This window comes from Pristis pectinata, chromosome 10, assembly GCF_009764475.1.
Source record: "Pristis pectinata isolate sPriPec2 chromosome 10, sPriPec2.1.pri, whole genome shotgun sequence".
Lineage (NCBI taxonomy): Eukaryota > Metazoa > Chordata > Chondrichthyes > Rhinopristiformes > Pristidae > Pristis > Pristis pectinata.
In genome coordinates, this window is record NC_067414.1 from 4,884,432 (window position 1) to 4,911,736 (window position 27,305).

At 42.5% G+C, this 27,305-nt stretch overlaps 1 protein-coding gene across 1 annotated transcript in view; it reads left to right on the top strand.

Moving 5' to 3' along the window:
* LOC127575302 (CUB and sushi domain-containing protein 1-like) overlaps window positions 1–27,305 on the top strand; it is a 2,402,828-nt gene that overhangs the window by 2,358,632 nt on the left and 16,891 nt on the right. The window contains 6 exon segments of the mRNA XM_052025075.1: window positions 3,109–3,288; window positions 8,702–8,875; window positions 15,284–15,457; window positions 16,507–16,580; window positions 16,683–16,794; window positions 26,349–26,566. Coding sequence (XP_051881035.1) covers window positions 3,109–3,288; window positions 8,702–8,875; window positions 15,284–15,457; window positions 16,507–16,580; window positions 16,683–16,794; window positions 26,349–26,566 — 932 coding nt within the window.

The following is a 27,305-nucleotide window of genomic DNA, read 5'->3' on the forward strand; positions in this document are numbered from 1 at the left end:
CATTAACGCTGGGAATATTAACATTCTCAATAAATTCATTTTAGGAAGATAATGATGAGGGATTTTCATATCACTGTTAGCCCGATGTAAGTTGTCTCCATTCTGAAAGGTGGTAGTCCCTCGTTTCTGCAATGTCGTTATTTGAGACTGTAAAAATCACAGCTGCATTTTACTCCCTGGAATAATTCTGTTCACTTTTTTCACACTTTACAAAATTTGCTTTCATCAGTCATGGTGTAAATACTCACCATGCCGTACTTGTTATTAACAATGAACTAATTAGTGCCCTGTTGAGTGAGCATTGATGCAGACAGCTACGTTGTTTTTCGTTTTTTCACCCCCCCCCCCCCCCCAGAAGTTCAAGCTTGAATGAGCAATTGGTCTTGTCCAAATAAGTAAACATGAATGACTGACAGTATTGCCAGCAGGATATCATAAAAAATGCTCCACCTCTCCGCTCGTATGTACTCAGATGTGTCTGATGTGAGTGAAAGGCTAACATAGATCAAGAAGCAATAGAACAAATTTCTACACAGGCTGCATTCTAATCTGAAAGGTATATGAACAGGTTCTGCAGTCATTATTATGCACACATTGTTCAGAACTTGGTTTAATTGAGGTTTTGCATTAATAAGAGTACTAACCTTTAGCTGTTGTGTTTTTCTATGTCCCCTGGAGTTCTTTCACTATGAATATGCACTTTACCAATGCCTGAACTGTTGGAAATAATTGCAATAATACAAATTCTCTTCTGACTTTCAAAGCTGTCAACCGATGCTAAATCCATTCATAACCTTGCATTATTGGGCTGAGCTGTCCTGTTCCCCTTCTAAGTACTGGCTTCTAATGATTTCAATAATTTTAGAACACTGTTCTTTCTTCCTTGTGTCTGGATTTTAAACTTACCCAGACCGTACCATAGAACATAGAACACTACAGCACAGTACAGGCCCTTCTGCCCACAATGTTGTGCCGACATTTTATCCTGCTCTAAGATCTATCTAACCCTTCCCTCCCACATAGCCCCCTATTTTTCTATCATTCATGTGTCTATCTAAGAGTCTCTTAAATGTTCCGAATGTATCTGCCCCCACAACCTCTGCCAGCAGTGCGTTCCACACACCCACCACTCTCTGTGTAAAAACTTACCCCTGACATCCCCCTTCTACCTTCCTCCAATCACCTATAAAATTATGTCTGCTCATATTAGCCATTATCACCCTGGGAAAAAAGTCTCTGACCACTCGATCTATGCCTCATAATCTTGTACACCTCTATCAAATCACCTCTCATCCTCCTTCTCTCCAAAGAGAAAAGCCCTAGTTCACTCAACCGATCTTGGGGTCCACATCCATAGATACCTCAAGGTTGCCACACAGGTCGATATGGTTGTTAAGAAGGCGCTTTTCACTTTGGAGAAATAAAATGTCGCCACGACATTGTGGGCCGAAGGGCCTGTACTGTGCTGTTGTGTTCTATGTTCTAAAATTTAATTAGTTTGGATAATACTTGAGTGTTCTGGTGCTTAAACATTAAAAAAAGACTTTGCAAAAACTTCTAAGCATCTTATTGAATCACTGCAATCATATTCGTTTTGGGAGCCTGTGAATTCCTTGATGTGATTTTGTAATATTCTTTTATTGTTCTAATAGATCAGATAAGCGTAGTTTAAAAACTACTGGTGAAGTTTGCAGCAGTTGTGATACTGCAGGAGTTTTGCAGTCATAGGGACAGGAAATGATACTCCTACATTGGTATGCTAATGGCAGGTAGCAGTGTAGAAATATGACTATAGAGGTGGGAATAATTGTCATGTAGGATTGTTTGTCTTAGTTTATTTTAATATTAAGAATAGCCTGAGATAAGGTCCTTGTTATTGAACAAGAAAGGAGGACTGTAATTTTTCACAGCAAAAATAATTCAACTGAATGAAATGAGCAGATTCGTGATTTACAACCTCTCTTTTGAGAATCCATTATCAATCTGTTCAAAGGAGAAAAGGTTGCAGCTGATATCGGCTTTAAAAAACGCACACACTGGTGTAAAAAATGAACCACAGCATTGACAAAAGTAAAGACACCGCATCTGAAGAACTCATTAACTCAGACAAACAAAAAATAAAGTATAATAGAATGTATAAGGAAGTCAAAAAAGAGAGAATAAATGACAGTAGAAGGCAAAGACAAAATTCAACTCGATCCTGACATTTAGCCTTGCTGACTAGCACTCTTTTATATTCATCTTTGTTCTGCATTGTTTCAACGAACGTGAGACGTGACCCTCAAGAAAAACAAAGCTTAAACCTGTGTCGTTTGTTCTGTGATTATTTGGAAGTTTGAAGTGGTAACGTCAGCTTATCTTCATGTCTTCCCTCAGATTCAGAACCAGTGTTTCAAGATGTAGGTTTAACATTGTTGTTTAATCCTCAAAGCACGTTTTAGTTCACAACAAAGACCCCAGAGAATGAACAAAATGAAAAATTGCATGAAGCAGCTCCGTCTACCTGTCAGTGAGTTCCACCAGGGGCTTGGCAGGCAAGTAGATGGGGACAATTGACTGCACACTGTGGTTACTTTATGGCTGCAATCTCTCCTCATGTGATTAAAAATAATAACAATTTAAAGAATTGGTAACTGGTTTATTATTGTCACATGTACCGTGAAAAATTATGTTTTGCATGCCATCCATACAGATCATTTCAAAACACAAGTACCTCAAGCAATAATAGAATGCAGGATAAAGTGTTACAGTTCCAGAGAAAGTGCAGTGCAGGCAGACAATAAGGTGCAGGGGCCACAATGAGGTCGATTGGGAGGTCAAGAATTCATCTTTATCATACAAGAGTTCCATTCAAGGGTCTTATAACAGCAGGATAGAAGCTGTTCTTGCCTGGTGGTGCGTGCTTTCAAGCTTGAAAGAAATTTCTTTCAGGCAGAAAGAAATATGGGAAGACTGATCCTGGACAGTGATCATGAAATCATAATCTCCCAGTTTTACAGTGCCATGTTCATTTTTTTATTGCATAAAACATCCAGCCTTTAACGAGGAAAAGAAGATTATGTTGTTGTAATTTGTTCATTTTTTTTTCTTATTTGTGATTAACTGCAGTTATCGACTGTGGTGACCCAGGTGCGTTAGCTAATGGTGTTCATCTGGGAAATGATTTCACCTATAATAAGACAGTAACATATCAGTGCAATCCAGGGTTTTGGATGGATACAGCTACATCTTCTACATTGCGCTGCATGAAGGATGGTTCTTGGAATCAGACCAAACCAGTCTGTAAAGGTATGAACAGATATCAGCTGAACCTTCGTGACTGGACAATGCGAGAAGTATGTAAGATTTCTAACTTGCACAGTTCGCTAATCACTGTTCATTAGCTCTATATGTGTCAATGATTTATTTTGTACAAGTAGCCTTGGTGTTTTCCAGTGGCCAATTTGACAGAGGTCAAGGTGCCAAGGGAATGAGGCTGATTTGCCTAACTACCTTTAGCACAGGTCTCTATAAATGGGGTAGAGTATCTGAATTTCTAAGTCCATGCCAGTTACAATGGTCAACTCGGGGAATGAGGAGCCAAGATCTCATCTCTTTGAGCAGGTCTTTCAATGTCAACCGGCTTGAATTCTGTGCACCTGAACACAAACAACTACTTGTCTCCCATTACTCTCCCAGATTTTCTCTTTTGCAGATAATGAGAAGCTAATGACAGTAGCCAGAGAAACGTTGCTTCAGAAATTTGTGACAAATGATGAAAGAGCTTGTGCCTTATTTACTTTTGGAAAAGGAAACTTCAAAGTTAACTAATTGGCATTCCGAGAGAGAAGGGTCATTACACATTGCTTATCATGTCAAAGAGGTTAAATGCGAAGGAAAGCAAATTAAAATTTAGTCATTTCAGAGCAAGGAGAGATGCCAAATAGAATTTTTCACTGGTAAGATACTAATGCTGTGGAATATGTTGCTAGGGAACTGGTATTCAAGCAGGTAGCATAAGTGGGTTTAGGAGACAATTAGATGTTTTTCTGGAGAGGGAATGGGTTGAGATATGTAATGGCAAGTAAGTCGATGTGAGATCCGTCACTCCCCAGAAACATTGCATCTGTAATTCTCATTTATTTGAAGATTTCGACAAGCCATGAATTTACCGATTTGAAGGCAGCAGTATGACCGTGCTTGCACAAGTGGTTTATTATAGAATTAGTACTTCGAGATTTCACTGACAATGTAAAGACCGATTAGTATTCATGCAATAAACCAGAAACCAATGAATAAGTTGTTACTTATGCAGCAGGTAACGTCCAGCGGTAGGATTGTTTCACTCTCCCATTACAAATATATTCCCCTAAATCCAAAAGCAGTGATATCTGCCTTCTCAGATTGAAGAGATTGAAATTAGTTCTTAAATTCAGGGTGTTTGTTTTTGCTTCTCATATCCCTTCATAGAGAAGTTAACTGGTATTGGTTTATTATTGTCATTTGTACCAAGGTACAGTGAAAAACTTGTTTTGCATACCGATCGTACAGGTCATTCCATTACACAGTGCAGTTACATTGAGTTAGTACAGAGTGCATTGAGGACAGGTAAAAACAATAACAGTACAGAGTAAAGTGTCACAGCTACAGAGAAAGTGCAGTGCAATAAGGTGCGAGGTCACAACAAGGTAGATTGTGAGGTCAGAGTCCATCTTATCATATAAGGGAACCGTTCAATAGTCTTATTACAGTGCGGTGGAAGCTGTCCTTGAGCCTGGTGGTACGTGCCTTCAGGTTCCTGTATTTTTCCAGGCTCCCGTAGCTATTTCACAATGATCTGCAGCTTTCCTGCACTCTACCCAAGCAACCACCCCTTTTATATGTACCAGGATCCAACCAAAGGTTCATAGTATGTAACCCATGATACAGCTGACTCCAATCATGCCTGCAGTCAATGTCCACTCCCACTGGGATCGCACATTAAACCAGAGATATATTAAGACTCATTGTAACCCCCTTTCTGCCATTGTAGCTAAAAATTGGAATGTATTTTGGATTGTATCACATTGAATAAGCTGCTAAGAACCCAAGACTGATTTATTTTAAGAACGACTGTAAGGAGGTGAGTGAGCTCTGGTTGTAAAGGATGAGATCACTGCAGTTGTGAGGAATGATATTGGCTCAGAAACGCAAGATGTAGAAGCAGTTTAGATGGAGATAGGAAACAGCAAGGATAAGAAGTCACTGCTGACTGTAATTTATAGGTTTATAGAACATCGATCAGTACAGCACAGGTCTTTCGGCCCACAATGTTGTGCTCCTTGTTGTATAAATCTATGACATCCATGCAGATTCAGTCTTGGTATTCCCAAGATGTGAGATCTGAACCAGTCCCTCCCAGAATTGCCACCCCATGCCTTTCCAGCCCCTGTACTTGTGAAGATGTGAATTTTGAGCAGGAATAGGCCACTCGGCCCCTCCAATCTGTTCCACCATTTAATAAGACGACAGCTGACAATATGTCCTCAACTCCGCCTTCCTGCCAACCCCCAACTTTTTTTCTTCCCAACCCCCCCCTCGCTTTTCAGTGGAACTCTGTCTCTTTGCTTCCTCACAGATTTAGTGTTACTTATACTGTTTCATAATCATATTTGTGCAATTGACTTCAAGCATTCCCATCTCGATCAAAAAAGAAGATTGCTTTGTGTCAGATCCGGGACCATGCTGGTGAGGGAGAGTAAGATCACTTCTCTAATGCTGATTGATAATGTCAACCAGAATGCTGAGAGATTATTTGGTATTGGTATAAGTTTATAATTGTCACATGTACCGAGCTACAGTGAAAAGCTTTTGTTTGTGTGCATTCCAGACATATCACCTGCACATAAGTACACCGAGACAGTATAAAGAAAAACAGAATGCAGAGTTACAGCGACAGAGAAAGCGCAGCGCAGGTAGACAAATAAAGTGTGAGGGCTACAACGAGGTAGATTAGGAGATCAAGAGTTCATTTTTTAGCATATGGGAGGTCCATTTAAGAGTCTGATAAAAGCGGGATCGAAGCTGTCCCTGAGGAGTACATTTGAAGAGAAATTAGATAATTTGTGCCGCTTAGGAGAGCTGAGCAATCCCCAACACAGACGACTTGTCTGAATGGTGATGATCGGCATGCACACAGTGAGGCAGACGGAGAGGAAGCAGTATACACGTTCAGCAAGAATAATTGAACATGAGAGATTGTTTGAGAGGCTGGCTTACAGACTGCTTAGATTGCAAGACAAGGAAAGATAGATTTACAGAAGGGGACAGAACAAATGTCGAGTTGGAGAGACACGGGGAAAGTAATGAAGGAGAAATAGGTTTTTATCTGAAACAAGTTTTCACAGTAAATAATAGGCTAGGTCTATCCAACCCCACACAGAACCCTGCGCTTTTCCAAGCAACACTTACTTTATTGCGGCCTTGTGCCTCCAATCAAACTTGAAGCCTTACTACCGTGACCTTACTGCAAGCACTAACCAGGCTGCAGACAGCAGCTTCTGAGACCTCACCCCCCTTACCCCTCCTTCCCCACTCCCCTCTCCCTCCCTCCCCCCTTTCCCCCTCTCACCCTCCCCTCTCCCTTTCCCCCTCTCACCCTCCCCTCTCCCCCTCCCCCTCTCCCCTCTCTCCCTCCTTCCCCCTTCCCTCTCTCCCCCCCTCCCCTCCCCTCCCCTCTCTCCCCCACCTCCCCATTTCCTGCTTGGCCTACTGGCAACTGCCTGATGTCAAAGACCTTTGAACCATTTTTAATTGCGTCAATGATCAGAGGCATTTAAAAGCGGTTCAAAAGGATTAAAATAATTGAAGAACTAATCATTAAAAATAATGTGCTTACAAAACAAACACCTGTATTATAAGATTGTGTTTAATCTAAAAAGCTTACCTGTGCCCACCGTTCCAATCAAAGGCAACAAACCTCTTCAAATGAGTAGGGCCCTGCCACACACATCAGAACGCCTGGTGGAGAACAGGACTCAGTCCATTAGCTGAGGATATTTGTACTCTGCTCTACATATGGTACTGAGTCCATTGGTGAAGTGAGAGGTCAGATGGAATTTAATGCAGACAAGTGTGAGATGTTGCACTTTAGGAGGACAAACCAGGGTAAGACTTACACAGTGAATGGTCGGGCTCTGAGGTGTGCAGTAGAACAAAGGGACCTGGGAACACAGATCCATAGTTCCTTGAAAGTGGCATCACAGGTAGATAAGGTCGTAAAGAGAACTTTTGGCACATTGGCCTTCATAAATCGGTACAGGAGTTGAGATGTTATGTTGAAGTTGTATAAGACGTTGGTGAGGCCAAATTTGGAGTATTGTGTGCAGTTCTGGTCACCTACCTACAGGAAAGATATCAATAAGCTTGAAAGAGTGCAGAGAAATATACATGGATCTTGCTACGACTTGAGGACCTGAGTTACAGGGAAAGGTTGAATAGGTTACGACTTTATTCCCTGGAGTGCAGGAGAATGAGGGGAGATCTTATAGAAGTGCACAAAATTATGAGGGGTATAGACAGGGTGAATGCATGCAGGCTTTTTCCCCTCAGGTTGGGCGAGACTGGAACTAGAGGTCATAGGTTTAGGGTGAAAGGTGAAATATTTAATGGGAATCTGAGGGGGAACTTCTTCACTCAGAGGGTGGTGCGAGTGTGGAACGAACTGCCAGCGGAAGTGGCGGATGTAGGTTCAATTGTAACACTTAAGAAAAGTTTGGATAGGTACATGGATGAGAGAGGTATGGAGGGCTCTGGTCTGGGTACAGGTCGATGGGACTAGGCAGAAAACCAGGCCAGCATGGACTAGATGGGCCGAAGGGCCTGTTTCTGTGCTGTAGTGCTCTGTGACATTATGACTCTATCCTCCAGTTCATCTCTGAACTCTGTCACACTATGCCTGGAAGCCAGAGATAAGTTGACTGGCAAACAACACCACCCTTGTAGTTGCACATGGAACCAACGGCAAACATAACTAAGTTTTGGGTCAATATAATTAAACTGAATAGCAGAATTGAATGTGTAATGCATGCCATCATAGTGCTTTGATAACTCCAATATTACTAAGGTAACAGTATAATGATGTCCCAACTACAAGTCGGCACTATTACTGGTCATACAGTAAGAATGACATATGTCGTGAAATTTGTTGTTTTGCGGCAACAGTACAGTGCAAGCTATAAAGACATAAAAATGACTATAAGTTAGAAAAATATATAAATGGTGCAAAAGGGGAATAACGAGGTAGTGTTCGTGGACTGTTCAGAAATCTGATGGCAGAGGGGAAGAAGCTGTTCCTGAATCATTGAGTGTGGGTCTTCAGGCTCCTGCACCTCCTCCCCGATGGTAGTAACGAGAAGAGGGCATGTCCCGGATGGTACAAAAACACAGCAGAAATTTAACACGTAACATTTCTTGTTAAAGCACTATCAGAAATAAATTTAGAGATTTGTTAATCTTCTTAGTTATGAGTTGCTTGTACAAATTAAATATTTTATGGTGGATAATGAAATTAAAGTGGCTTTCTCATCATGAGAAGATCCTTACTGTGGAAGTTCTGCAGCTGCAAGTTACCAGCTAAGCATCTGACAAGCACACAAGCAGCTTTGAAGTGTAAAGAAGCATATTTGCCGATCCTCTTGGTTGATTAACTGTGATGTATTTTCTTGTTCCCTTCCCGATGAAGTTATCACTTGTACACAACCACCCCGTGTGCTTCACGGGAGTGTGCAGGGATCAGATTTCAGATGGGGCTCCAGCATCAGCTACACTTGTTCTGAAGGATATCAACTTTCCTTGTCGGCTGTTCTGACCTGTGAAGGAAATGGTATTTGGAGAGGGGAAGTCCCACAATGCTTACGTAAGTCTCCATCTACTTTCTTGAATAGTTTTAACTCAGTTTTAACTCAGCTCCATTTTTTTTTCCCATGAAAACATTTTTAACCAATTCCTTGATCTTCGCTTTTCAGTGTCAAAGTAACTAAGAATTCTACAATTAACAATATAACCTCCTCGCACCTTAATTTCCATCCTTTTCAAACATTACCCAGCCTCTAAAATATGAATGTCATTCGCAATCCAACTTATACTTCTTCTTTTTGCTCTCTTTACCAATAGAGAAATGTGCACTTAATAAGGATTTTAATCATGCACCATTTTAAATTGAAATTTATCTGCTACTTGCTAATCCTTCAAGCACAGCTGCATGAGATATACAATTACTGGAAAATCATTACAGTGCATGACTTGCATCATGATTTTTGGTTATAGATATCACTGGCATTTTTGTCTCTGAATTTTAAATGAACAAACTGCCAAAGTGTAGATAGTATGAAGATTTATTTTACTTCTTTTTTACAAGATCCACATTACTCTATAGCATTATTTGCCTTGATTTATAGCTATATTTACAAGAAGGCTGTTTTGTTTGTTGTTATAGATCTTTGAAAGATCCTGAAGTATGATATACTAGGGCACACTCTCCAAAACCTGACTGAAAATGTAATTTTTCAGGGAGCTGATGAAACAGCAATATGCTTTTTTGCAAAATTAAACAGAGACAATTCCATTTGTTAAGAAAATTGTAACTTCCAGTCTGTATAACATAGAAATCGCCAGCTTGCTGACAGTGAGAATTATGTATGTGACAATTTTACCCATATTTCTCCCATCCGAGACATGACTTATGCTGGGTACAGTTTCACAGGCACGCATGGGCAAATGAACATTCTTCATATGTGCATCTCGATGTATGTCAATGGATTGTTTGTGTCAGTTTATGGATGGGTACAATCTGCCCTGCATTTCCCCAGTGGCATATTTCATAGGATGCTTTTTCAACAATCAAGTAGCTGTGCTTCATGGAAGTTGTTGCCCTCGGCATACATTCAAAGACAGATCAGGAGCTGCAATTCTTTGTATCTTGTCCAACCTTTTCCAAGCTTATGTTATTTCCCTGATGGCACCTCTAACGCTCTGTGTGTGCTTGTGCTGGGTGTTTTGTGTGTACCTGTGCTGTGTGCACCAGAGACAATGTCACCCAACTGTTCAAGCTTCAGTTCTGATGCAGGGTTTCGACCAGAAACCATACGTTACAACCACTGTGTTGAATATGGATCCAGTCAACAATTGTACAAATTGCAATTTCTCACGATTTCTAAAAGTTTAAGTATCAGACTGTTGCAATTTCTCATTAGGACAGAGGTAAGTTGACCCTAAATGCTGAGGAATGGTGTTGAATGTGAGATGGCAGATGCTGGGATATGGAGCAACAAACAATCTGCTGGAGAAACTCAGTGGGAGGAAAGAAATTGTCACCCACAGATTTCCACTCCCCTCTTTTCTAACTGGTTCTGGTTCCATTTGCCGTACACCTCTCCCCTAATGGTTCCCATTATAGAATATAGAACATTACAGCACAGTACAGGCCCTTTGGCCCATAATGTTGTGCCGACACTTTATCCTGCTCTAAGATCTATCTAACCCTTCCCTCCTACATAGCCCTCCATTTCTCTATCATTCATGTGTCTATCTAAGAGTCTCTTAAATGTCCCTAATGTATCCGCCCCCACAACCTCTGCCGGCAGTGCGTTCCACACACCCACCACTCTCTGTGTAAAAAACTTACCCCTGACATCCACCTTATACCTTCCTCCAATCACGTCCCCTCGTGTTAGCCATTTTCGCCCTGGGGAAAAGTCTCTGACTGTCCACTCGATCTGTGCCTCTTATCATCTTGTGCACCTCTATCAAGTCACCTCTCATCCTCCTTCTCTCCAAAGAGAAAAGCCCCAGCTCACTCAACCTATCCTCATAAGACATGCTCTCCAATCCAGGCAGCATCCTGGTAAATCTCCTCTGCACCCTCTCTGAAGCTTCCACATCCTTCCTATAATGAGGTGACCAGAACTGAACACAATACTCCAAGTGCGGTCTAACCAGAGTTCTATGGAGCTCCTTTACTTATCAGATTCCAGCCCTTATGTGTTCCTGCTTATCTTCCTCCAACAGCTGTCTCTCACCTTCACCCTCCCCTCCCCTACCAATTCTTCTCTCCCTCTGTCAGCCTCCATCCATCACCCACCTGCCACTGTCTCCCAACTTCACCCCTGCTCCCCTCCCCAACCTGGCACTACCTGCCATCATCTTACACCCCTCCTCAGTCCACCAATCACCTCAGACTCCTGTCTCACTCCCCCACCCCCCCACTCCTCTTTATACCGGCTATCTCCCCTCTCCACTCTCAGTCCTGATGCAGGGTTTCAACCCTAAGAGTTGACAATTCCTTTTCCTCCCCCACAGAGGCTGCTCGACCCGCTGAGTTCCTCCAGCAGACTATTGGTGTTGAATATGAAATTAGTTCTGCAAATATCTTTGCAGGGATTGTGGACAGACTGAAGCCTGAATTAAGAGAGTGGAGTTGGACACATCAAATGTCAATCAACAAAGTGTTATCCTGTGCGTTTGAAGCCAAATACCAGTAGGCTAAGTTGCACACTATCTCTGAATTCTTTCACAGAGTTACAGCAAGTAGTATTCCATGAGGAAATTAATCCATTCAGCTTTGTTAATCAGGTAAAATAATTTAGCTGGTCTAAAATATTACAGGGAGACACCAAACCTCACAACTTGACAGGTAAGTTATGTGCTGAATGAATTATCTTCACTCAACAACGGATCTCCTTACCATGGTGCCAATAATTTAACGTAATTACAAGCAGTCCCCATTATAACACATCGATGAAGGGAGAGCAGTAGATGTAGTGTATATGGATTTCAGCAAGGCGGCTGATAAGGTACCCCGTGTGAGGCTTATGGAGAAGGTGAGGAGACATGGGATCCAAGGGGACATTGCAGTGTGGATCCAGAACTGGCTGGCCCACAGAAGGCAAAGAGTGGTTGTTGAAGTGTCATATTCTGAGTGGAGGACGGTGACCAGTGGTGTGCCTCAGGGATCTGTACTGGGACCCTTGCTCTTTGTGATTTTTATAAACGACCTGGCTGAGGAAGTGGAGGGGTGGGTTAGTAAGTTTGCGGATGACATGAAGGTTGGGGGTGTTGTAGATAGTTTGAAGGGCTGTCAGAGGTTACAGAGGGACATAGATAGGATGCAGAGTTGGGCTGAGAAGTGGCAGATGCAGTTCAACCCAGATAAGTGTGAAGTGGTTCATTTTGGTAGGTCAAATATGTTGGCAGAATATAGTATTAATGGTAAGACTCTTGGCAGTGTGGAGGATCAGAGGGATCTTGGGGTCCGAGTCCATAGGACGCTCAAAGTGGCTGCGCAGGTTGACTCTGTGGTTAAGAAGGCATATGGTGTATTGTCCTTCATCAATCGGGGAATTGAATTTAGGAGCCGAGAGGTATTGTTGCAGCTATATAGGTCCCTGGTCAGACCCCACTTGGAGTGCTGTGCTCAGTTCTGGTCACCTCACTACAGGAAAGATGTGGAAGCCATAGAAAAGGGTGCAGAGGAGATTTACAAGGATGCTGCCTGGAATGCGGAGCATGCCTTATGAAAGCAGGCTGAGGGAACTCGGCCTTTTCTCCTTGGAGAGATGGAGGATGAGGGGGGACCTGATAGAGGTGTATAAGATGATGAGAGGTATTGATCGGGTAGATAGTCAGAGGCTTTTCCCCAGGGCCGAATTGGTGGCCACAAGAGGACATAGGTTTAAGGTGCTGGGGAGTAGATACAGAGGAGATGTCAGGGGTAAGTTTTTTACTCAGAGAGTGGTGAGTGCATGGAATGGGCTGCCAGCAACGGTGGTCGAGGCTGATACAATAGGCTCTTTCAAGAGACTGTTAGATAGGTACATGGAGCTGAGTAAAATAGAGGGCTATGGGTAAGCCTTGTAATTTCTAGGGTAGGGACATGTTCGGAACAGCTTTGTGGGCCAAAGGGCCTGAATTGTGCTGTAATTGTTCTATGTTCTATGTTCTGATGATTTCAGTGTTTCTGCTCCACTTTGCTTGGCCTTATACCAATACACACTCCCGTTAGCCATTTGTTCCAAACTTATGTCAATGCTTTCTTCATGTGGGTACCTCCAAGGTGTACAGTGACATACAGAAGTCATTCTTCATCTGCGTGGTCTGCCTTTCCTTGGTGAACAATGAGAATATTTGGCACTTATTTGGTGTCTGTGAAAGGAATCAGTTGCAAGGACACAAATAAAGGGTGATGTCCAATTTATGATACTGAGAGCCGTGCCCTAATTCACCCACAGAAATCTGTAACATGGAAATAGTTAAATAATTCATTTGCGTATCAATTCAACTAACACAATCAGATGCACATAGTGATGAGATAAGATTTCTTTATTAGTCACATGTATATCAAAACACACAGTGAAATGCATCTTTTGCGTAGTGTTCTGGGGGCAGCCCGCAAGTGTCGCCACGCTTCCGGCGACGACATAGCACGCCCACAACTTCCTAACCCGTACGTCTTTGGAATGTGGGAGGAAACCAGAGCACCCGGAGGAAACCCACGCAGACACGGGGAGAACCTACAAACTCCTTACAGACAGAGGCTGGAATTGAACTGGGGTCGCTGGCACTGTAATAGCGTTACGCTAACCGCTACACTACCGTGTCTGTCCCATGGCTATGGATGGGAGTGAAAAATGGAAAATGCCCTTAACTCCAGATTCACATGTTCCTCTCTACATTAAAGCTTTTATTTTATTGTCTCAAATTCCATTGATTTTCCTGGTGTGTGCAGTTTACATCACAACTGTAAACCTGACAATCTTCTGTTGAGTCTAAAACAACAACATCATCTGTCCAGCTGGTTGCAAGATAGATTCAATGTTGTGTTTTTGCTTCTTCTCCTTGCTAAAGGAGTTCTGCTACTTTTCATCTCCTTCACTTGTCGCACTGACAAACTGGGGACCTTGCAGGCTGTAAAATCATTTCTGCAAATCTGTCTCCTGTCACACTAAAGCACCATGAATTGAAGAACCCAAGTTGTAAAAAAGTAAAGCCACACTTTGCTATGCTTACTACCCATTAAAGTTACAGAGATTGAATCTGTGTCATTGCTCAGCACTGGAAAATATCTAACTTCTGTCTGAAAAAACCATCTCAAAATGTTGATTGGTTCCATTTATAAGTTTGTTACCTGGTACAATCCTTAAGATTCCAGTTCACTTGAAAGGTCTGTGCTGGTTTAACCATTAATAACCAAGATGGCATTCATGATGTAATGATTAACCAGAACTTTGCTCATCCAAGAAAAGTCAAATAGCTATGGTTCAGCTTCCCGAATGCTATCCAGAGACATCTCTGTTAAAGTTGGAATTGGAATTGGTTTATTATTGTCACAGGTGCAGTGAAAAACTTGTCTTGCATACCGTTCATACAGATCAATTCATTACACAGTGCATTGAGGTAGCACAAGGTAAAACAACAACAGAATGCAGAATAAGGTGTTGTAGTTACAGAGAAAGTGCAGTGCAGGCAGACAATAATGTGCAAGGTCATAATTAGGTAGATTGTGAGGTCAGTAGGCATCAACCATGGATACAAATGAGCTTAGCCCGATGATACTTCTGAATTGAACATTAAGACTTAATATCTACACCCAGAAATTAAATGCAGCCACTTGTGACGTGCACTGAAAAATTACAGCAATTATGGAACAGTATCTCGGGATGAATCAACGCTTTTCAGGAGAGGGGAGAGGAGAGGAATGTAGTGGTAGGAAAAGCAGTTTTTACCCCTGACAAACCTTTGAAGAATTCTGGAAGGTCTTGAAAGCCAGAAGTCATTTCAGATCATGAGCTGCAGGTAAATCTGTCCCACAAGGTGGCATTAAAGTCAAAGTCAAAGTCGAGTTTATTGTCATATGCACAAGTACATGTATGCACAGGTACAATGGAAAACTTATTTGCAGAGGTACATAGCATCAGATACATAATATTCACCAAGAAAAACAACCATAAATTATACACAATTTTTACAAGAAAGAACAGTATTAGAACAGAAAGAAGTCCATTTTAGTGCAAAGTGATCAACGTGGTCACAGTACTAAGGTAGCGATTAGGGTTGTGCCGGTTGGTTCAAGAACCGAATGGTTGAAGGGAAGTAGCTGTTGCTGAACCTGGTGGTGTGGGGACTTCAGACTTCTGTACCTCCTGCCCGACGGTAGCTGCGCGGAGATGGCACGGCCCGGATGGTGGTGATCTCTGATGATGGATGTTGTCTTCTTGAGGCAGCGCCTCCTGTAGATACTACCTGATGTTGGCATTTTCTTCACCCACAGCTGTTTTCTGTGGTGACCCAGGGACACCAGTCGAGGGGAGAATTGAAGGAAGAAGTTTCACCTACAAGTCTGAAGTATCTTTCCACTGTCGAGCTCCATTGCTGCTGGTTGGGTCATCCAGAAGAGTTTGCCAAGCTGATGGATTTTGGAGTGGGACTCAACCATCCTGCATTGGTATGGTCACCTCTTCCATTGTGGCAGGAGATGTCCCTGAGTTGCCCTTCAGCCTCTCAGAAAATATCATGATATGAAACTATGTTTGTTCTGGGATTCAGTTTAAAGGATCTTTACAGTGAGAGTTAAAGGGACCTTAACATTTTGTTTGTACTTTTCATTACTTATTCCCTTTTCAGCCGCCTTCAGCTTTAGTTTCTGTCAGCTTCAACATGTGAGAGATCAGAAAATAACTTCAGAGCTGTTAATTCCCATTATTGAGCGATCCAGTACCAGAGGGCATGCATTTAATGTGATAGGGGGTAGGTTCAGAATGGACATGAGGGGCATGTTTTTTACTGAGAGAGTGGTGGATGCCTGGAATGCGTTGCCTGATAGGGTGGTGGAGGCAAATTCACTGGGGGCTTTTAAGAGGGGCTTGGATGGGCACATGAATGAGAGGAAAATAGAGGGATATGGGCATTCTGTAGGTAGGAGGGATTAGCTATGTTGGCACAACATTGTGGGCCGAAGGGCCTATTCTGTTCTATGTTCTAATTTGACAAGAAACACTTATTTACCAAAAATTAGCAAATATGTCTCAAAAAAGCACAGTGATCAAGCCTTTCAATCAAGCAAGTTATATGAATATTAAAAAAAATAGTTCAAATGCAATTATATTCTCTGAGAATGGGTTTAAAGTAAATAGTCCACAAAGTAAATAGGCTTTATAGTCTGCCAGTTTTAAGATAAGATTTCTTTATTAGTCACATGTACATTGAAACACACAGTGAAATGCATCTTTTGCATAGAATGGGTTTAAAATAAGTAGTCCACAGAGTAAACAGGTCTTAAATAAGTAGTCCACAAAATAAATAATGAAGATTGAGTCATGTGTATACAATGGTTTTTGCTTGTTCAGCTTTCAAAATATTAAAATAATTCACTGTAGATGAACCAAAGGAAATGTACATTTTTAAAACAGTTGATTTGTAACTTACTTAAACAAAAGCTGTTTCTGAAATAGAATGGTTAATATGATTTTTGTCTGTTTCCATCTTCATAACAAGATCCGACACACACAATCTGTTCGGATCCAGGCACTCCTCATTTTGGAATGCAAAACAGCTCACAAGGCTATGAGGTGAGAGGTCATACCAAAGATGCTCAAAACAAATTTTGTTCAACTAATTTTACGTTCCCAGTTATTTTCTCCCTGGGATTGACTAGATTCTATGGCTTACAGGTGGGAAGCACGATATTTTTCAAATGTCGAAAGGGATACCACATCCAAGGCTCCACAACACGATCCTGCCTTGCCAACTTAACTTGGAGTGGTGTACATCCTGAATGCATCCGTAAGTTTTCCTGAAGAAGCAGGATTTGGCAGTGATTTTGCCTGCAACAGTTTAACCTGGTTATATAACATATTGCTCCAACTATTTTTGTCATCTTCTCTTTCCTATCCATATTTCACAAGGTGTGATTTGATTAACAAACCATCAGCACCGTGAGTACAACTGAGGTCTGAGATCTGCCTTCGACACATGGGATAGATTAGGTTCTAACAGACAGGTGGTACGCATTTGCCACCAGCCAGCAATAGTTAAGGACTTAGCTGTCACTTTTCTTTCCCGTTGGTGAGAGGATGTTTTATTTTCAACGATGCCTGCTTTTCTCATGTGGAACGCAATCAATGATTGTGGATGATCTGGAGAACTGATTCAGTGTTAAGTTGGCAGAGTGCAGAAATCGTAAATATTTCGAGCAAGATATTGCCTTCGAATGTGTCACCAGTTGGATGAACTGAATTTTGCAGGCATAGTGTAGTGAAATGAATTTCGAGGCATATATTTTGTTTAAATGAGTATGCTGTATTACTGCACTAAAAAAAACTCACTGTGAACTATACCTTAGAGTGCAGGAGACTGAGAGGTGACCTAATAGAGGTGTATAAAATCATGAGGGGTAGAGATAAGGTGAATGCACACAGTCTTTTTCCCAGGGGTTGGGCAATCGAGGACTAGAGGGCATAGGTTTAAGGTGAGAGGAACAGATTTAATGGGAACTTGAGGGGCAACTTTTTTACACAGGGGGTGGTATGTATATGAAACGAGCTGCCAAAGGAAGTGGTTGAGGCAGGTACAATAACAAGGCAGTTGGACAGGTACATGGATAGGAAAGGTTCAGAAGATTATGGACCAAACGCTGGCAAATGGAATGAGTTTGGATGCGGCATCTTGGTTGGCATGGACCAGTTAGGCCGAAGGGTCTGTTTCCCTGCCGTATTATTCAAAGACTATGATTTTAATCGATCCTGACCTGGTAGGACATTATTAATTGATTTACATAGGGCTTTTTTCCATCCAGTGGTCTAGCCTCAGACATAGTGCTGCATTTATATGGATATCATAACCCAAATTTACAACCACAAAATGATCATAAAACTGACCAATCTGTAATGCTGGATAAGGCGACCCTGATTAGAGTACGTGGTGGAAAAATAATTCCATTGTGCATTGGAGGAGAATATAATAGCACACACTCAAATCAGATAGCGTTTTCCTAAGGTAATCACTGTAATATTGCTTTATCCCTCAGGAATGGAACATAGAACATAGAACATTACAGCACAGTACAGGCTCTTCGGCCCACGATGTTGAGCCGATATTTTGTTCTGCTCTACGATCTATCTAACACTTCCCTCCCACATAGCCCTCCATTTCTCTGTCATTCATGTGCATATCTAAGAGTTTCTTAAATCTTCCTAATGTATCTGCCCCCACAACCTCTGCCGGCAGTGCGTTCCACACACCCACCACTCTCTGTGTAAAAAGCTTATCTCTGACATCCCCCCTATACCTTCCTCCAATCATCTTAAAGTTACGTCCCCTCGCGTTAGCCATTTTCACCCTGGGAAAAAGTCTCTGACTCACCACTCGATCTGTGCCTTTTATCATCTTGTACACCTCTATCAAGTCACCTCTCATCCTCCTTCTCTCCAAAGAGAAAAGCCCAGCTTGCTCAACCTATCCTCATAAGACATGCTCTCCAATCCAGGCAGCATCCTGGTAAATCTCCTCTGCACCATCTCTAAAGCTTCCACATCCTTCCTACAATGAGGTGACCAGAACTGAACACAAGTGTGGTCTAACCAGAGTTTTACAGAGCTGCAACATTACCTGGCAGCTCTTGAACTCAATACCCTAACTAATGAAGGCCAACACACCATACGCCTTCTTAACAACCCTATCGACCTGTGCAGCAACCTTGAGGGATCTATGGACGTCGACCCCAAGATCCCTCTGTTCCTCCACACTGCTAAGAGTTCTGCCATTGACCTTGTATTCTGCCTTCAAATTCAATCTTCCAAAGTGTATCACTTGTCACTTTCCCGGGTTGAACTCCATCTGCCACTTCTCAGCCCAGCTCTGCATTTCTATCGATAACCTGTTGTAACCTACAGCAACCTTCTACACTATCCACAACACCACCAACCTTTGTATCATCAGCAAACTTACTAACCCACCCTTCCACATCCTCAATCAAGTCATTTATAAAAATCACAAAGAGCAGGGGTCCCAGAACAGATCCCTGTGGAACACCCCTGGTCACCGACCTCCAGGCAGAATACGCTCCATCTACCACCACCCTCTGTCTTCTGCAGACGAGCCAATTCTGAATCCACATAGCCAAGTTTCCCTGAATCCCATGCCTCTTGACTTTCTGAATGAGCCTTCCATGAGGAACCTTATCAAACGCCGTACTAAAATCCATGTACGCCATATCCACTGGTCGACCTTCATCAATGTGCTTTGTCACATCCTCGAATAATTCAATCAGGCTCGTGAGGCACAACCTGCCCCTCACAAAACCATGCTGACTGTCCCTAATCAGCCTATGCTTCTCCAAATGCCCATAAATCCTGTCTCTAAGAATCTTCTCCAGTAATTTGCCCACTGGTCTGTAATTCCCAGGGTTATCCCTACTCCCTTTCTTAAACAAAAGAACAACATTTGCCACCCTCCAATCATCTGGCAGTACTCCTATGGCCAGGGATGACAAAAAGATCATCGTCAAAGGTGCAGCAATCTCTTCCCTCGCTTCCCGTAATAACCTTGGATATATCCTTTCCGGCCCCAGTGATTTATCTATCCTAATGTTTTTCAAAGGTTCCAGCACTTCCTCTTTCCTCACGTCATCATGCCCTGGCATATCAGCCTGTTGTACGACATCCTCACAAACATCAAGGTCCCTCTCACTGGATTAGTATTCATTAAGGTGTATTCATTAAGTGACGTATTGTTTTCTTTTTCAATCTTTTTATTTAAGTTCAAATTAATTCAAATTGATGTACATAATATTAATAATTATACATATGATACAAAGAGATCGGGATAACAGTATTAACTGTTAATATTTATACTCACAAGGAGTAAAATATGTAATCTAGACCTCCCGCTCTCTTGCTAAGTGTACATAATGGAAAAAAAATTGAAAAGAAATTTAATTATATGAAGAGAAAACCCCCAAGTCAAAAAAAAAGTATAATAATAGACAAAAGCAAACCAAAAACTTCAAAGAAAAATAAAACTGGACTGATATTTCTTCAGTTAAAAAAAACATTATTATGTCGTCAGCTCCACTTCTCTGTACTCAAAGGTTATTGAAGGGGATTCGAAAAAGGTCTGCTCATATCATATGGAGATACTGAATAAATGGACTCCAAACTTCCTCAAATTTAAGCGAAGGATCAACAGTACCACTCCTAAGTTTTTCTAAGTTTAAACATGTTATAGTTTGAGAGAACCATTGAAATGTAGTTTGGGGTATAGGGTCCTTCCATTTGAATAGAATGGATCTCTTGGCCATTAATGTAACAAAAGCGATCATACGACAAGCAGAAGCGGATAAATGGCCAGAATCCATCATTGGTAACCCAAAAATTGCAGTAATAGGATGGGGTTGTAGATCAATATTCAATACAGTTGAAATAATATTAAAAATGTCTTTCCAATATTTTTCCAGAAGAGGACAGGGCCAAAACATATGTGTCAGGGAAGCCACCTCCGAATTACATCTGTCACATATAGGATTTATATGGTGATAAAAACGGGCTAACTTGTCCTTCGACATATGGGCCCTATGAACCACCTTGAACTGTATCAAAGAGTGTCTGGCGCACATTGAAGATGTATTAACTAATTGGAGAATTTTCTTCCATGTCTCTGTGGGTAAAAGTATCTGGAGTTCTCCTTCCCATTCATTCTTAGTTTTATCAAGTGTCTCTGGATGTATTTTCATAATCAGATCATAAGTTATTGCTATCAAGCCCTTCTGATAAGGATTAAAACCTAAAATTTTTCCTGTAATTTCAGTTTTATATAGTATCGGAAAAGAAGGTAAAGTAAATTTAAAAAAAAATTCTAATCTGTAACTATCGAAAAAAATGTGATCTAGGCAAATTGTATTTATTAGACAACTGTTCAAAAGACATGAAACAGTTATCAGTGAATAAATCACGAAAGCATGTTATTCCCTTTGTTTTCCATAAAGAAAAAGCTAAGTCAGTAAAGTGCTCGTTAAGGACCTCCCCTACCTTTTCCTACTCCAGGCACGTTTCCTCTTTTACCCCTGATCGGTGTTCTACCCTCAGTCTAGTCATCCTCCTATTCTTCACATATGTGTAGAATGCCTTGGGCTTTTCCTTAACCCTACTCGCCAAGGCCTTCTCATGCCCCCTTCTAGCTCTCCTAAGTCCATTCTTAAACTCCTTCCAGGCTACCTTATAACTCTCCAGAGCCCTGTCTGATCCATGCTTTCTAAACTTCAGGTAAGCTTCTTTCTTCCTCTTGACAAAATATTCTATGTCTCTTGTCAACCACGGTTCGTTCACTCTACCATCCTTACCCTGCCTCAATGGGGCAGACCTATCCAGAACCCCATGCAAGTACTCCCTGAACAACCTCCACATTTCCACTGTGCACTTCCCCAAGAACATCTGCTCCCAATTTACGCTTCCAAGTTCCTGCCTAACAGCATCATCATTCCCCCTCCCCCAGTTAAAGACTTCCCCATATCATCTGCTCCTATCCCTCTCCAAGGCTATGGTAAAGGTCAAGGAGTTATGGCCACTATCTCCAAAATGCTCTCCCACCGAGAGATCTGAAACCTGATCCGGCTCATTGCCTAGTACCAGGTCCAGTGTGGCCTCTCCTCTAGTCAGCCTGTCCACATACTGTGTCAGGAATCCTTCCTGGACACAACGAACAAACTCCACCCCATCTATCCCCTTTACACTGAGGAGGTGCCAATCAATATTAGGGAAGTTGAAATCATCCATGACAACAACCCTGTTATTTTTGCACCTCTCCAAAATCTGCCTCCCAATCTGCTCCCCAGTGTCTCTGCTGCTATTGGGGGGTCTGTAGAAAACTCCCAATAAAGTGATCGCTCCCTTCCTGGTTCTGACTTCCACCCACACTGACTCAGTAGATGATCCCTCCAGGACCCCTCCCTTTCTACAGTTGTGACACTGTCCCTGATCAACAAAGCCTCTCCCCCACCCCTTTTACCTCCATCCCTGTCCCTTTTGAAACATCTAAACCCCGGAATATCCAGCAGCCATTCCTGCCTTTGTGACAGCCAAGTCTCTGTAATGGCCACAACATCATAGTTCCATGTACTTACCCACGCTCTAAGCTCATCAGCCTTGTTCCTGATACTTCTCACGTTAAAGTAGACACACTTCAGCCCATTCAACTGACTGCAATTTTGCCCTTTCAACTGCCTATCCTTGCACACAGTCTTTCTATATACTGCATCTACTTGTACACTAAATGCAACAACCTCTGACCTATCACTCTGGTTCCCATCCCCCTGCCAAACTAGTTTAAACCCTCCCCTGCCCACAAGAATATTGGTCCCCCTCCAGTTCAGGTGTAACCTGTCCCTTTTGTACAGGTCGTACATTCCCCAGAAGAGATCCCAATGATCAACAAATCTGAAACCCTGCCCCCTGCACCAATTTCTCAGCCATGCATTCATCTGCCAAGTCAACCTATTCTTACCCTCACTGGCGCGTGGCACAGGCAGCAGTCCAAAGATTACTACCCTTGAGGTTCTGCTTTTCAGCTTCCTACCTAACTGTTCTTCAGGACCTCATCTCTTTTCCTATTTATGTCGTTGGTACCAATATGTACCACGACCTCTGGTTGTTCACCCTCCCCCTTCAGAATGCTGTGGACCCGATCCAAGACATCCCTGACCCTGGCACCCAGGAGGCAACATACCATCCGGGAGTCTCTTTCACGTCCACAGAATCTCCTGTCTGCCCCCCCTTACTATGGAATCCCCTATCACTACCGCTCTCCTCTTCTCCCCCCCCCCTTCCCTTCTGCGCCACACAACCAGGCTCAGTGCCAGAGAGCTGGTCACTGTGGCATTCCCCTGGTAGGTCGACCCCCCAACGGTATCCAAAGTGGTATACCTGTTATTGAGGGGAACAGCCACAGGAGTACCCTGCACTATTCTTCGTCCTTCTCCTGACAGTCACCCAGCTACCTGCCTCCTGCAGCTTAGGAGTGACTGCCTCCCAGTAGCTCCCATCTAGGAAGAAAAATCATAAATCACTCCTACACTTTTCAGAATTCAGAATCAGATTTATTATCACTGACTTAGTTGACCTGAAATTTGTTGTTTTGCAGCAGCAGTACAGTGCAAAGGCATAAAACTACAAAATTACAAAATAAATGGGGCTAAGAAAAGAAATAAAATTAAGTAGTGTTCATAGACCGTTCATAAATCTGATGGCGGAGGGGATGAAGCTGTTCCTGAAACGTCGGGTGTGGGTCTTCAGGCTTCTGTACTCCTCCCCGATGGTAGTAATGAGAAGAGGGCATGTCCCAGATGGTGAGGGTCCTTAGTGATGGATGTTGCCTTCCTGAGGTACCGCCTCTTGAAGATGTCCTCGATGGTGAATTCATTGTTAATAGAGGACCCATTCATCCTTCATTTCAACCTCAACCCCTGTGAATTCAATGGTATTTTTCATGTTAGGTTTGCACAACATTGGAGCAAAAAACACACAATGCTCTAAACGCTCAGCAAGTTGAGGGTTACATCAATGTGGGGAGAGAAACTGAGCGAAACACTCAGTTGTATAACTTGTCATTGGGACAGGATATATGAACAACTTTTCAGACAAGTGCAGTGGCAGGGAAAAGGGAAAGATAAAAGGTAAAGTTTCTGAAAGTGAGGAAGGTAGGAGGTTATATTACAAAAACAACAGCACAAATTGAAAGGAGATGAATAAAAAGAGAAAATCTAAATTGATAAGTTAGTTTATTGTTGTCATGTGTAGTGAAAAATGTTGTTTTGCATGCTATCCATACAGATTGATTCATTACAACAGTACATTGAGGTAGTACAAGGGAAAACAATAACAGAATGCAGAATAAAGTGTTACAGTTACAGAGAAAGTGCAGTGCAGGCAGACAATAAGGTGCAAGGTCATAACAGGGTAGATTGTGAGGTCAAGAGTCCATCTTATTGTCCTAGGGAACCATTCAATAGTCTTATAACAGCGGGGTAGAAGCTGTCCTTGAGCCTGGTGGTACGTGCTTTCAGGCTTTTGTATGTTCTGCCCGATGGGAGTGGGGGAGAAGAGAGAATGGGGTGGGTGGGGTACTTGATCATGTTGGCTGCTCTACCGAGGCAGCAAAAAGTATAGACAGAGTCCATGGAGGGGAGGCTGGTTTCCGTGATGCGCTGGGCTGTGTCCACAACTCTCTGCAGTTTCTTGCGGTTCCAGGCAGAACAGTTGCCGTACCAAGCCGTGATGCATCTGGATAGGAAGACTTTGAATCCAGAGGAAGTATGAATGCATAAAGGAAAAGGAAACATAGAAAATGTAGAGAGCTGTGGAGTGATATAGCACAGAAACAACAGGCTTCTGGCCCATCTTGATTGTTTTACCCATCCACATGAATCCCACTTGCCCGCATGAGGTCCATATCCTTATGTGGTTTGCCTGTTGAAGTGCCTGTTGGAGGTCCTCTTCAACATAGTGACTGTATCTGACTCCACCACCTCCTCTGGCACAGAGTTTCCAGATATCAACCACCCTCCCTGTGAAAAAAAGAACCTTTCTCCTCAGATCCCATTTAGAACTCCTTCCTCTCACCTTAAACCTATGCCCTCTTGTATTTGAGAACCTTACCACGGAAAGAAAAACACCTTGTGCCTTCGTAGCTCCAGAGTGAATGAAAGGCAAACAGACATCTGGGATGTGAATCACTTTGCTGGCCCAAACATCAACCCATAATCACCTCTGTGCCCAAGGCTCTGGTCCAGCCACTGACAAGAGCAAGGCATTAACCTCATTTCGGTTGTAAGCGCCTGCAACCCATATTGGCCAGTTCAAAAAACTTTAGCTTAATTTAAAGCATATTTTTTTTCTCTGCTGCACAAGAGAAATAGCACAGACCCAGGCGTACAATAATCAATTTCTTAAGTTGTCATCTTGGGCATACATTTTGCCACTCACGCACTTTGCAAGTGAGTTTCTGAATATGAATCATATCTCGTACCCATACATAGGGAGGTTTCACTTTGCCAATAACATCGAAGACTTTTCCCTTTATAAACTGTGTTAAAATTGATTTGGATAGCAGAATAATAGACAACAAGGTTCAAATTGTTGAGATTGACCTCCATATCTCTTTCTTAGCAATATAAAATGGAAAAATTGTTGCTTGCATGTGCAAGCACATCATGTGGTCTCATTGCTGCTACTGCCGTAACAAAAGTTAAGAATTTATTAACAGTAAAATGTATCATAAGACTTAACATTAAAAAAAAGGCTGCTAACATTAACTGTTTACGTACTTGATGTTTGATAAAGCATTGAACAAAACTCAGTGGAAGGGAACGAAGTAGGTTTGAGAATAAATTACCTGAGAAACTTCATACTTGAGTGGTGAGATTTGCATGCAGGGTATTTTGCAAGTGACCATGATGGCAATGCAAAATGTATTTATTCTGATGTGAAATGTATGATATCTTGCACAATGAACTCATGTTAAATTGGGAATCGGCAAGGATGCAGGGACAGAGAAAGATTACAATCTCCAGGGCAGAGGTACTGAGCAAGTTGTTGGAGCTGAAGGCTGACAGATCTTTGGGTCCTGATGAACTTTGTCCTCGGGTCTTCAAAGAAATCATCAGTGAGATAGCTGAAGCATTGGTTTTAATTATCCAAAAGGTTACCAAAAGTAAATAGAGTTTAAGTTTACAATCGGGTCTGCAATTGTGTAGGAGTTTTAATGTACGATATAATGTACGATAGACCAGAGTGTGCCAGTCTGATACCACCAAGGTCCCAAGGGTGCAGGATTATCAGAGTTGTACGAACAAGGGGGTGTAGCTAAAAACTAAAGGGCCAGTCATTTAAAACTGAGGTATTTAGAAACTTTTTCCCTTAGGGGTAGTAAATCCCTGGAATTCTCTGTCCCCGATGGTGGTGGACACCAAATCATATTTAAGAATCCTGAAGAAGGGTCCTGACCCGAAACGTTGACTGCCTGCTTTTCTCCACGGATGCTGCCTGGCCTGCTGAGTTCCCCCAGCATCATCGTGTTTTTCATCTAGATTCCAGCATCTGCAGTCCTTTGTTTCTCTAGAAATATTTAAGGTGGAGATAGATAAGTATTTGAATGATCGAGGAATTGAGGGTAATGGGGAACCAGCACAGAAGAGGAAGTGAGGCCAGCATAGAGCAGCCATGATCATAGTGAATGGTGGGGCAATCTTGAGGGGCCATGTGGCCTTCTCCTGCTCCTATTCTCTTGTGTTCTTATGTACTCTTTTTGCATTATCATCTAACTTTTGGCTGTGTTTATTTTTCCCAAAGCCCACAGCTGCAGACAACCAGAAACCCCTGCCAACGTGGACGTGAGAGCCATCGAGCTGCCAACGTTGGGATACACCTTGATTTATACCTGTCAGCCAGGACTGTACCTGGCGGGTGGATCAGAGCACCGAGCATGCAAGAGTGATGGGAAATGGTCAGGGAAGCCACCGGTCTGTCGAGGTGAGCCTGCCTCTCTGATGCCTTGTTCAGATGAGCCAGTAAGTAGACAAGCAAGCTATCTGCTCAAAACAGGACTGCCCAAATACATAAGCCAGCATTGTTCTCCGGTTGTTGCTTGCCAGTTGTATATTTCATGTGGAGGTGGCTGGGGTTCATTCGAACATAAAACATTACAGCACAGTACAAGCCCTTCGGCCCACAATGTTGTGCCAACATTTTACCCTGCTCTAAGATCTATCTAACCCTTCCCTCCCACATAGCCCCCCCATTTCTCTATCATTCATGTGCCTATCTAAGAGTCTCTTAAATGTCCCTAATGAATCTGCCCCCACAACCTCTGCCGGCAGTGCGTTCCACGCACCCACCACTCTCTGTGTAAAAAACTTACCCCTATCAACCCCCTTATATATTCCTCCAATCACCTTAAAGTTATGTCGCCCTAGGAAAAAGTCTCTGATCATCCACTCGATCTATGCCTCTTATCACCTTGTACACCTCTATCAAGTCACCTCTCATCCTCCTTCTCTACAAAGAGAAAAGCCCGAGCTCACTCAACCTATCCTCGTAATCCATGCTCTCCAATCCAGGCAGCATCCCGGTAAATCTCCTCCGCACCCTCTCGAAAGCTTCCACATCCTTCTCATAATGAGGCGTCCAGAACTGAGCACAATATTCCAAGTGTGGTCTAACCAGAGTTCTATAGAGCTGCAACATTACCTGGCAGCTCTTGAACTCAATACCCCTTTGGACTTTGGAAGGATGAGGAGTGATCTTAGT